Source organism: Lepisosteus oculatus, chromosome 3 (assembly GCF_040954835.1).
Source record: "Lepisosteus oculatus isolate fLepOcu1 chromosome 3, fLepOcu1.hap2, whole genome shotgun sequence".
NCBI lineage: Eukaryota > Metazoa > Chordata > Actinopteri > Semionotiformes > Lepisosteidae > Lepisosteus > Lepisosteus oculatus.
The window spans coordinates 62,546,768-62,559,987 of record NC_090698.1 but is presented as its reverse complement, the minus strand read 5'-3'; the positions used below and the strand labels follow the sequence as shown (position 1 = coordinate 62,559,987).

At 33.7% G+C, this 13,220-nt stretch overlaps 1 protein-coding gene across 2 annotated transcripts in view; it reads left to right on the top strand.

The window, feature by feature from the left end:
• Positions 1-12,988, top strand: part of LOC102685913 (ephrin type-A receptor 5) — a 134,758-nt gene extending 121,770 nt beyond the window's left edge. For both annotated transcript variants that reach the window (XM_015363896.2, XM_015363889.2), the window contains exons 15-17: positions 3,795-3,988; positions 7,649-7,804; positions 8,747-12,988. In XM_015363896.2, coding sequence (XP_015219382.1) covers positions 3,795-3,988; positions 7,649-7,804; positions 8,747-8,852 — 456 coding nt within the window. In that variant the 3' untranslated portion in view covers positions 8,853-12,988. The remainder of the gene's footprint in view (positions 1-3,794; positions 3,989-7,648; positions 7,805-8,746) is intronic.
• Positions 12,989-13,220: the final 232 nt, after the last annotated feature.

Below are 13,220 nucleotides of genomic sequence, written 5' to 3'. Positions count from 1 at the left end.
ACCGCAGATGTGGGTTAGCTGTGTATTGAACCATAGCAGAGCTCTAAACATTGCTCAAAAAACATATTCCTCTCAAGTCTGGAAAATCTGCCTAGAACTGGAAATGTATTTGCCCAGAGTAATTCTCTACATTATGCTGTGGGTATCCCAGCTTTTAAAATAATATCTCTTTCTATATTTTGTTGAATAATGCTAACCCACTGATTTAAGTCTCCTTATGATTATTCTACTTTGTTAATGAAACAAAAATCTTTAAGGTATTAGTTTCTCCCAAATTCCTGTAACATAAAACTCTTTATTTTCTGTTCAGTCTTTTTTTTTGTGTCAGCACGATAATGAAAAAGTAACAGTAATCATTTAGCAATGTCATATTATATTAAATAGTTTATATTTAATATTCTCACTAATATTCTAGAAACCCAATCAGAATAAACAGCAATCTTAAAAGTGACAGTGTAATACTAAAGAAAAATTACAAATGATTGAAGAATGTACCCTAATTGGCAATTAATTGAATTAATTGAGTAAATAAGCATCTTATGGTACACCAATAAATAACTCCATACAACTCCAATGATCTCATTCAGATGTTTCTTGAGAGAAACCGGGGTTTCAGCTTCACCAGTATGACTGGGTAGGTTGTTCCATATTCCCACAGCCCTCCTGATCTCAATTTTAAACACATTTACATGAAGTTTCCACTTATAGTAATAATGACTTATAGTGCTTTTCTGGACCTTAAACAAAGCGCTTCACAGCTAATTGGGACTCCACTCTGCTACCACCAATGTGCAGCACCCACCTGGATGATATGACAGCAACCAAAGTGTGCCAGGATGTGCTCATAACACATCAGTGAGGACGAAAACAGAGTAATGAAGCCAATTTATATATAAATTGTATTAGTAGGCCATGATTCTGAAGGGCAGGAGGAAATTTAGCCAGAACCCCAGGGTAACAGTCCTACATGTGCCCTGACATTTCACTGGTCATAAGTGTAGAGGTGTTAATCCTTGTGATAAATATGTTTTACGAATGTTGTAGGGATGCTTCAATATCAAGTAACCAAGTAGACAGAAAATCTGCTCTAAAAGAAGCTATCGAAATGCATTTCTTTCCCGTTGCCTGTTCATATATTTAATATTTATTTTAATATTCATTAATAATCTTTATGAGCTATGGTATTTTGTCATTTTTGTTAATTGGTAAGGTTTACTTGCCAGAATATTTGAGTAGCCCTGGAATATATGGAATATGAATATTATTTTAGTACTTTTTGACCAGTATTTTGTAAGAAACAAACTCCATTTGGGTATTTTCCTTGTGTTGCTTATTTATAGGCTGATGCTTGACACTGGTGAGAAATGTTTATTAAACAATGGTAACAAACTATATACTAGTACTTCATGTGATTTATGCAGTGCACAAAATCACTGCATTCTGGCACAGAACTGCTCTGTCCAAGATGGTGTATTCAGAACAGGACTGACAGGATAAAATCATTGTGAGAAACACCATTTTATTTTTTTTAATTTATCCCAAAAGGAGGAGAAGATTCCAGTCATGATTGTTTCAGATAGGCTGACCTTGTTTTTTGTGCGTGCATGATGGCTTCATCCTAGTTTTAGATCATTAATTCTGCTGCATCATTAATCCTTTCTTGTACTCTTGAGGGAAGTTATTTGATGTTTTATTTAACACCTTCATAAGGATTTCACAGATCTCTTTGGTGTATGAGCCACAGGGCCCTTTTTCCCCAGATTTGCCATCAGGCTTCATTCCTGTGTAGCTCTTGTCTTTGCCTGTGTATTTGTGCTTTTGTCTGTGATGGGATCATAAGCCCACTTGAGTGGTTTGCTGCAGTATAAATATTGCTAAGAGTTTATAGCCGAAGAAGCCTTGCAATTTGCTTGCTTGATTTGTAATCACAGGCATTTAAAACAGTCTAATTTGAGGGTTTCAGCAGAGATTAAGGAAGATGCTACTGTACAGCATGTAAAAAAAAAAGTCAAAATCAGAAAGGGATGAGCAGTCTTTAGTAATATGAATGAAACTATTAATATGACTTACTGAAAATTACAGGCATTCTGTTATTTTATATGGTGTATTTTTTATTTTGGAAGATCATTTTTGTTGGCGTAATCACAAGTGCTATATTACTGTATGTGGTTTAAATATGAAAACAAGAGCACTGATACTTTGTTAATTGGAACAGATATTATTATATTTTTTTGTCCCCTGTTTTTAAGAAAAACAGTTTAGAATTTATACTCATAAGTTTGACTTGAATTTCTTTATTGTTTTATTTTGTGTTTATCCTTCAGATTTGCTTTACATGCATAGAGTTCGTGGTGTTTTTATCTTTGGTGTCCTCTGAGTCCTTTGTTATATGTTAAATAAAAGCCTGCACACTATTAATTATTTTTTAATCTCCCCATCTGTTTAACAAAGTAGCATTATAAAATATAATTCTGGGCTGGTATAGCCAGCAGACATATTACCCTGCAACTCACAACTGGCAACCCACTGAAGCTAAGCAGGTGTGAGCCTCCTGGGAAAAACTAAGGTTAGTGCTGGAAGAGGCACTAGTGAGGCCAGTAAGGGGTGCTCACCCTGCAGTCTGTGTGGGTCCTAATGCCACAGTATAGGGACAGGGACTCTGCTGTAAAAATGTGCCGTCCTTTGTATAAAACCAACTCTCTGTGGTCATTAAACATGGCTTCCTAATAATTCTTATATATGAATTGGCTTAATCACTGTGCTCTCCTCTCCCCACTGATAGCTGATGTGTAGTGAGTGTACTGTGTGCACTATGGCTGCTGTTGCATCATTCAGGTGGGTGCTGCACATTGATGGTGGTGGGGAGTCCCCATTACCTGAAAAGCTGTGCAGTATACTGTAAATGTTAGGAATTATTATTATTCTATTATTAAAAATAAATAATATTCTAGGTATTACTGTTCTTCAGTTTTTTAATTTAATATCTCCTTTGTCTATTAGCAAGGAATGCTTCCATGACTCAAAAAATACATTCATTCTGAAAGGCAAGCTTTTATAAGAAGGATCTCAGTTCAGCACCTGCATTCCATCCTCACTATGTAGGTTGTTATGTTGCCTATGCCTTATGGTTATTAAGGCTTTGTGAATGGCATGTGCATATCAGTATCCTCATTAGTGCTGTCTTTCCAATTTATTTAAATATGTCACTATGTGTTTTACATATTCAGAAGATGCTAATGCACCCATTCTCTTATTTCTTAGGTGTGTATATGTTTACTAGCTTCAAAATGCAGCTTATTATACTTTGTGAATACTGCAGTTTATTGCACATCTTTGGATAAGATCACATAAGTATTATCATATAAGCTCAGAATCTTTAATTACTGTTTAAAAGCAGAATGTTTGAATAGTATTATCTTGTATATGTCTTCACTTTCAATAGTAGCCTAGATGTCTAATAGCCTAATAGATGTCTATGGTTGCCTTGTGTGTACACTAAATATTTGACATATTAAAATAGTTACACTGAACTTTTTATTTTAATGAACATATACTATGAAAAGCATATTACAATGTGAATCATGTCATTGTGCTGAAATATCTGCATAATCATGACTGCCAATGTCAAGTGTTATTTAAGTTATACATACAATGTTTATCTTTTATCTGTTATCAATCACAAATATTTCTCTCCTTGCTGTACTTTAGACATAGTGGATTCACAGTCTGACTGTACTGCAGTTTGGCTTGATTACAGTGAACATATGGACACATTTGACTGAATCTCCCAACAGGTGATCAAAGCTGTGGAAGAAGGTTATCGCTTGCCTGGGCCCATGGATTGCTCAGCTGCCCTTTACCAGTTGATGATGGATTGCTGGCAGAAAGACAGGAACAGCAGACCCAAGTTTGAAGAAATAGTCAGCTTGTTGGACAAGCTCATCCGCAACCCCAGTAGCTTGAAAACCTTAATAAATGCTTCCAATGGGTAAAGGAACTATTTTTTTAATATACTGAAAGCATTGCAAATAGCTAAAGAATAAAATTAAGTGTTTCTACTTATTTTGCAATATTTCCTATTAGCTGACTCATTTTTCACAGCTCCTTTTTAAGTTAAACCTGCATAGGTGTTCAGGTTTTTTTTTATCTATTTTTTTCTGTTATTTGGAAACTTCTGCTGATGCATGGATGAAATGTAAATCTGGTCTAGTTATTTAGGAAAATATTTAAAATACAAGAATAAATATCAAAGTATCATGGTAAGCAATGTTCCCTCTAAGATGTGCGCGTGTGCTTGTGCACACAGGTTATGAAATCCGCGCACATAAGAAATTGAACTGCACACAATAAAATTAAATTCGAAAAATTGAAAAATGCTAAATTGACCACATGAGACAAGCTGCGAGAGGCCCAACTTGGCTGTGTACATTATGATACTTGATACTCTATGCTCTATGACTGGGCTCATTGAATCTCTGTCCCGGCCTTTTGGATCTCTATGCTTCTATGACAATGACTATATTAACATAAAACATTTTCAGTTTTACAATTTTACATACACAAGAGTTTTTGTCACTGGGGAAAACATTTGCACAACTTGAAATTGTTGTGCACAAAGGCCATTAAAAATTAGAGGGAACATTGATGGTAAGGCTCAGGTATGAAACATGTCACACTTTCAAAGTGGAAACATTACAAAGTATCAAATGCAACTTCCCTAAAAACAAATGCCATCCAGGTAGCACTGATGGAAAGACCCTGTGATAGACTGCCGTGGAATATTCCACTGTACTAGCTTGGCTGCAGAGTCACCTGGCAAAAGGTTGTTTTTTTGTCATATTGATCAACATTGGCAAACTAATCTCACACACTTTCTATTGGAACTTACCATTATTTTCCTGAAGTCATGGCATGCTGATTTTAGCACTGTGTGGTCTTGCATTGTACTGCTGAAAAGTTGGAAACCTTCAGATTCAGTTAAAAGAACAAGAAAACTGAAGACTCAAGGATGTCTTTACAATATAGGTAGAGCATTATAATAACAGAAATTGAAGGGGGGCTGGGGGGGTGTAAAGAAAGGGAGATTTATAGGTAGCAGGGTCAAAAAGAGGAGCAAGGGAAAACAATATTGATTTACAGAGAGTTATGGTGACAAATGTACCATTAGAGGAAACAAAGCTTTCTAGAGAGACAGGTAAGATGGAAGAGGTGGAGGTATTTTACAGTATGTTTAAAATAAAAACAGTAGTCGGGCACAGGAACTTAACCAAGATTAATTAAAATTTTCGTAGTCTGTATGATTCAGACCTGTCAAAAATAAATTAAAAGTCGTAGTGTTACGTCCCAGTGTGGTCCGTGTGTGTTTGTTTTGATGCTATGTTCCACACTTCCCGACTTTGGTTGTTCAGCCCCCCATTGGTCCATCATTACACCATTGTTGCCATATTACGTCATCATCAATTAGCTTCTCGACCAATCAAAACTCAATTCCTTCAATATTTAACTTGGAGGTTTTCCGAATGAATCGGCCTTTCGCTTGACTTCGGTTCTTACCGCTTCCTAAGTCCCTCACCAGAAACCCACCTGCTTCCAAACCCATCCTAAATGTTACACCCCTTTACCCCTAGACACCTGGGGTCGTAACACATAGTATTAGGATTATGCTACAGACTACCTAATTCAGATCTAAAGTTTAATGTAGTCTTATACTGTATAATGAAAACAGAGATGCACATTGTTTTATAAAGGAAGGAGGGGTCATAAAGGGATATTTTAACTTTCTTGAGCAGCAGATTAAACTGAAATGGTAGATGTACATGCAGCTAATGACTCCTTGTTTTTAGTTTTCCCGAACAATGTCAAACAATAAAGATAAGAAATACATGATATCTGAGATCATTACATCACAGGTCTTAATTGAAATGAAACTGAACTAGAAAAGGTAAAGTCAAAATAAAGATTTGCAATTTTAGGAGAGCAGACTGAAGGAATGAGAGTTCAATGAGAGTTCAGTTAGAGTTTTGTGAATTTACTGGGAAAATGTATTAATTGTAACAGTAAATCACGTGGTGATTCTTTTTGGCTATTAGGAATCAATCCTCAGAACAATCAGCGATACTCACACACAGGTTCAAATACAAAAAATACAGTTTCAGCATCCTGTAACACAGGACTTTTAATTCCACTCTAAGTCTGCTGATGTTGTAACTAGGAATTCATAGTTTCATTAGTGGCCTTTACAAAAGTCTGTCTGCTTATTAGTCTGATAAGTGACAACAAAATGAAAGTGTGTTTTGTAGATCCTTCTTAGCAATAGTACTAGACATACTTAAATAAGCATTAAGTAATATAGGATTAGTGTAATATTGGATTATATGATAATGAATTTTCTACGAAACCACTGGGGCAGGTACTAATGCCTTGTCTTTTGACAATTTTCAATTGTTTTCAATTGGTTTCTGAAATAAATCTGATATATATGTCAATGTATTCTTTTCACTGGGGAAAATTACAGTATTTGCTGAAGATACTGTATGTAATTGGCCTGTATTATGTTTTGATACTTTACAGGGTGAATAGCAGTTCTAAACAGGCAACGTTTGTTGTACATTGTCTGAAGTAATTTGCTAATGAGGTGTAACCTGTTGCCTGAGATTGAATTAGTAGCACATATTGATTGCCCATTGACTGCATTTCATATAATTTATCCCTATATTACTGTATAATTAGGTTATGTGATTTTATGCCCTATTAAATTAGCAATGCTCTTAAGTATCTCAAATTGCATGTAAATCTTGGCAGTGCAACTGTACCTTTTCAATGACAAAGCAGATTAGTTTCGATCAACATCTTTAGTATTTTCTTGTGTTGTTAGCACTTGCTGGCTTCAAATTAGACTTAATTACAATTAAAAAATAGTTATGCATATACCAGAGAGACAGGAGGAATTTTATCTAATTCACAATTCCCACCTGTATATATCAATATGAGTTCTTAATAAAATTAATCCTGAAACACTAAGATCACAGTTATTAAGAATAAATTATTTTATTCACCTTACAACATTTAGTTCTAAAAATTAAAGATTCAACTTTATTTAACCATTTTAAATTTAATAAATTTGGTGATATTATGCAATAACAGTCTGCTAATGCAAATGGATCATATATATATATATTGCTTGAGAAAAGAGTATATGATAACATTTGGAAATGTAATACTTTTAGTGATGGTACACAATTGGCTGTTCTGATTGAGTCATGCATGTTATTCGGCCATGTTTTACTCACATTTTGGTGTAAAAGTGGGACCTGATGCTTGCTAACAGGTCTATTTGTGGTCCAACAGTTACTACATCATTTGTAAAAATCCTGTAAACTCTCCTTGCAAAGTACAGTAGGCTACAGTTTAGAACATGCATGGTGTCAAATGGCAAATGGTTCTTCATGTTGGAAAAGAGTGTAGTTATTCTCATGCATAGTTCAGGAGCTACAGTGTAATAGTAGGTTGAATTAATAAGAAAATTGCAAGTAAAAAAATCTCCCTAAATGGTAAAGGAACTTGCTGTCCCACTGTAAGTACTAACATATCTTCCTTGTTTTCCTACATTTTGCATCCATTTGTTCAATAGCATTTGTTTTTCACACAGGGTTTCCAACTTACTAGTGGAGCATGGCACTGTGGAATCCACTGTCTACCAATCTGTAGGAGACTGGTTAGAGGCCATAAAAATGGGTCGATATACAGAACATTTCATGGAAAGTGGTTACAGTTCAGTGGATGCTGTGGCTCAGATGACCTTGGAGTAAGTCAACCATAATCTTTATTTTTTCCCTTATTATGTATTTTTCACCAAAAAGTACTATAGATATATAGTACTATACAGTATATTATATATATATAATTTATATATTTATTTCCCTATGGGATTAATAAAGTATTATCTATCTATAGATCTTGAAGTGTACAGTGACATGAAAAAATGAAATGACAGGATTACCATAAAAACTGAACCAAGTTTTAAGCTCACATTTTACAAGCTAATCAATGCACTCAAATAGGAACTTTGAGTTTTAATTTAAGTTATTTCATAACAAGCCATTATCTTAAATCTAGAACAACTTAATAGAAAACCCCATAAAATTTGAAATGGGAAATCCTATGTGTATAACATAGGTTTTACAAAGTGAAAACATATATAAAGTTATGCCGTAAAAATGTTACACATTGGTAAATACCTGTATAAAAGATTGGTTTATTTAATATATAACAACTACATTATTGTTCTGCTTTGAACAATATCACATAACTATTCAACATCAAAATCCAATAACAAATATAATATCAAAGCCCTGTAATCTTAAGGAGCCTATTGGCATGTCATACCTGTTGGTAAAAGCTTTTGCCAGAGTGAAAGTGAACATATGAACTTTTAGATCATTTTCTCAGTCGTTATGTTGTACGTAAACTATTCTGTATAGAACTTTGAGAAGACATAAGACATTTATCAACATCCCTGACTGCCAAAAGGACATCAGAACACAATTATGTTGCTCCTGTCCTGTTAGGAACTGTATTTGGAGCTCCACTAACAATGTCACAAGTCAGACGTGCTTTATTACTTTCTTTATTATTTTTATTATTATTTATTTCTACATTTTAGTATTTTCCTAATAATACATGCTTGTTTTGTTTAATGCACACAGGCATGACCTCAGTTAATATTTACCTGTTACTTCTCTGACAGAGACCTGAGAAGACTTGGGGTAAATCTCGCCGGTCATCAGAAAAAAATCATCAGCAGCATTCAAGAAATGAGAGTTCAGATGATGAATGGCACAGTACCAGTTTAAGCCTCCTGGCAGAATCATGGTACCTTTAACCCCTGCACTTTTTATGAATTTGAACATGTATTTATTGCTTAGGAATATTAAGAAGGGAAGGAAATTTTTATGTGAAGAAATTCTATTTGCAGCCAGACGGTCCAACTTGTATTTGTAAATGACTTCTCTGTTGTGCATTTCAGTTTTCAGGAAGAGCAATCAAGATGCATGGATCATAGAAGTTAAAACTGTTAAATTAACAAATATGAAAACAAAACCACATCAGTTTCTGTGCTGAATGTATATAGCAGTTTTTTTTTTTCTGATCTCCCAATTCAAGCACGGATACGTTTTTTTCCAGTCACCTTGAATAGTCAAATTCTCCCTGTGGCTTATGGGTCTTTTGGACTTAAAAGCTGAAGTTATTCAAACTAATCTGTGTTGTTCCAAGTTCTAAATATTCCAGTGATATGTATAAAATGCAATTTAAGATGCCCACATTAATCTTACTAATTTCTTCCAATTCTAAAAGCAGGAAAAAAAACAATTGTATTATGGCAGTGCAGCTTTTTCAAACTCTTGTGTAATTATTTTTTATAATACAATATATTCTCAATAAGACAATTCATTCCTTTACTTTTCCATCCGTCTTGATTTTGTTCTGTGTATATAATGTACAGTTTGATAAAGCAGGGTATAAATGTTTTTTTCTTTCTCTGTTTTTGAGGTGCAGGAGTCTCTATTTTATACACTGCAGTGAACTATCAGTGAACAGAGGAAATAAGTTATTGTGTATGGTTAGCTGATGATAGAATACCTTCTTCACCCCCTTTAATGAGAAAAAACAAATCATTTTGCAGTTTGTGAACAGATGTGTATGTTCTGATTGCTATTTTGACATATTTATCCAGCTTGTTCCTGTTTGATATAAATAAAATATTATATGGAAACATGATATTGATAGGTCAAATTGTACTGGAAATTGTACACTCAGCAATCAGACATGCTGATATTGGCGAATTCCTGGTGAGTGTCTCATATTAAATTTGGTTATATTTGCTGAACAAAAATATTAAAGTCTCTGCTATTTCTAAGAACAATTTAGTACAGCATTGTTTCAAAAGAAAAATTAGCCCAAAAATTTCAAACATTTTGAGACAGGCTTCCTTAGGACTGTGTAGATTTACTATTAGCTCTTGGAGAATAGTAGCTACAGAAGCCTGCAAACATTTTACTAAATAAAATTGATTCTAAAATTGATTCTAACATATTAAAAGTTTAATTGCTTAAATATGTAAAAGAGCAAATACACCTGTAATGTCCCTATCTTGGTTTTCAAAAATGATGACTTGCACATAATAAACACCCATTATTTCAGTTTTCTTCGACTATCCCACTACTTCTTTTTAAAGCAAAGAAATTCAATACCACCAGAAAAGAATTATACTGGTCAATCAAAAGTCTTATTCTTGTGTTTGAGAAAGTAGACAGTGCACTTTTACTATCCACAGAGTAATTGTACCCCCCCCCCACCAATTATGTCCCATTTTTTCAAAATTACACAGTTATGTGCACACATTTCTAAAGTGAATATTTTTAATTAAAACACAAATGCTCAATCTTAACACTTAATGCTTTTCTTAGTGATAGAAGTTAAATGTCAGAAAGAAAAGAAAAATCCTAAACTAAAATATGTTGATGGCATTAGCATTCACCACCAATCAATACTAAGTGAATCAATACTAAGTGGAAGAACCTATGGTGGCAGTTACAGCTAAATGTCTTTTTAGCTTAAATCTCTACCAATTTTGCAGACCAGAATATTTGCAAATTAGACAGCAACATTAAATAAATCTTTGTTCAAATTAGGACATTGATTTGGTCACTCAAAGATACTCACTGTGCTCCAGTTAAGCCACTCCAGTAAAGCTTTTGTCTTGTGCTTCCTACTGCACAGTGTAGGTGCCCCAATTTTAGATCTTTGGCAGACTAAAGCAGGCTTTACTTTAAGATTTGCCTATACCTTTCTCCATCCATTTTCCTCTGAATCTTGATAAGATTCCCAGTCTCTCCTGATGAGAAGCAGTCCAATGACACCACCTCTGTGCCTTTTCAGTAGGGTTGTCGTTGACTGGGTGGTGTGCTTTGTGGAGCTTGCAAAAGATTTAACACCTTACTTTTAGACCAGAGTGAGAGTGTATTACTTGCTGGAAACTCTGTGTTGCTTTGAACGATATACTTCAGATGGATTTGTCACTCTGCTGTATAGGTTAACTTTGTGGAAAGACCAGGAAAATGACTGTTCACTCATAATATCTCATTTTCTGTCATCTCTTCTATTGAACTCTATAGCACTATCAAAGTCTTGAGTCTCACTAACCAGTTTTGGAGAAATAGCCTGGGTGTCTGGGTGATATGATACACCTTCCCTTTAGTTATTGTGACTTATTTACCCATCTAAGTGTCGAGTATGAGCTTCACACATAAAAGTGTTCTGTTTGAGCATTCCAATTTTGATTAAAAATGATTACTTTTAAAAATATACATATATGAGTTGTAATTCAACAAAATAGGAAATCATTGGAAGAGAGTGACTACACTTGCAAGGTACTGTGAGTGCCTCATAATCTAAGTTCAGAATCTATTACAATTATTAAGCACCCCAATCGTGATGTTTAATTTACAGCTTTATAACAGATAATAAGAAAATATTGTAAGTCAAGTTACTTTGGATAAAAGTGTCTGCCAAATGAATCAATGTAAATGAAGTACAACAGGAAGGATTTACAGTGGTGTTTGTGTAACATGATATTGAGTTTTGAAACATAATCAAAGTAATGTTGACAACAGCAATTTTTCACACAGAAAACAAAGCTACATACAGTATAGTCTTCCTTTCCATGTAATACTTTTATAAATATTAATACTAATTAGAAAAAAATGCAGTTTGGGAAAAGTGATAGGAAAGGTGTCTGATGTCCTCTGCAGTCTTTTCTTTGACAAAAAAGTACAATTTAGTTCTCTTTATTTTTGATGATGTACTGTATATTGCTATTTACCATACTGAGACACAGTTGTTGTATCAAGGGACCTATCAAGGACCCACAGCTCTATGAGGTAATTTGACACAAAAACGATTTTAGAGACTTAAAATCTACAATCAAATAATCGGAAAATGATTAGAGACATACTGTTGTAAAATCCATCAAATCCATGCGGAACTGCTCTGTTGTACATACATGCACATTTTTCAGTGTGCATAAAGATATAAATGTAACCATAATAACTCAGAACCATCTGTAATGTAACTGTTAGAGGATCTTAAAATGTATGAACTCTGTGTAACTACTTAATAAACACAGTGTTTTTTTACTTAGACTTATAGAATTCCAAAAGTTGTGCCACAGATTCTTTCTATAGGTGGGTCAGAATAACACATTTTATCATTTTTAAGTTTTGAATCTATTTTGAATGCTTGATAGTCTAGGATCTGTTTTTCATTTCCTCTCTCAATAAAGAATCGTCATACTGAAGTTAAACAAAAGACAGAAGAAATTAACAGATGTATTGTGTGGAGTCCTCAGGCATAAACTTGCTTGTTCTAAGGTTATCCTTTTTTTACATTTCAGTCCATGACACAATTATAATGCCATTTATTCTGCAGAATTAGAATATTAGCTAAGCAAATCATTATTCTGGATGTATGCTTAATTTCAAATGAAATTAATTTTTACTCATCTAAATCTAAGGCAAGGTCAGACTGCTTGATGAATTTGACTTTTCTAATTCAGTACAGAGGTACTGAAACCAGAAGAGGTAGATGCTGCTAAATTACCATTTGATCATTTTGATTGTTTTGTGTGAAAAGTAATTTAATTTCTTATAACTTTACTTAATGTGCAGAAAGTCAGATAACAAATTTCAGTGTTATCTTAAAGAGGGGCATTGAGCTGTATTAATTGATAAAAATATTTTGCAAAGATACTGTACTAAAATGTTTTCACCATGTAAAAGTCATTCACTCTTCATTGATTATATATCTTTTACCCTAAGTCTCATGATTTAATCATACAAATACAATTTTAATTATAAAAACATAGAAATTAATAGCTCTGTTGTATTGTTTCCTTCCTGATACTGTATGTGTATTTTGGTTGTGTAAATGTTTTTGTAGTGTAAGATATGAAATTTTATATTTTTTCAAAAAAGTAATAAAAATGTACAATTTTACCTTCTTTGAGGCTTGCATTATATTTTTTAATGTACAAGATAAGATAAAAATAGATTTATCACTTGCGTCTTTCATTGATCAATACATTTCCTCATATTTTTCAGATTAGTTTGATGTAATGGAAAACAGCAGCATGTCTACAATTAGCTACACTGGTACAGAGTCAA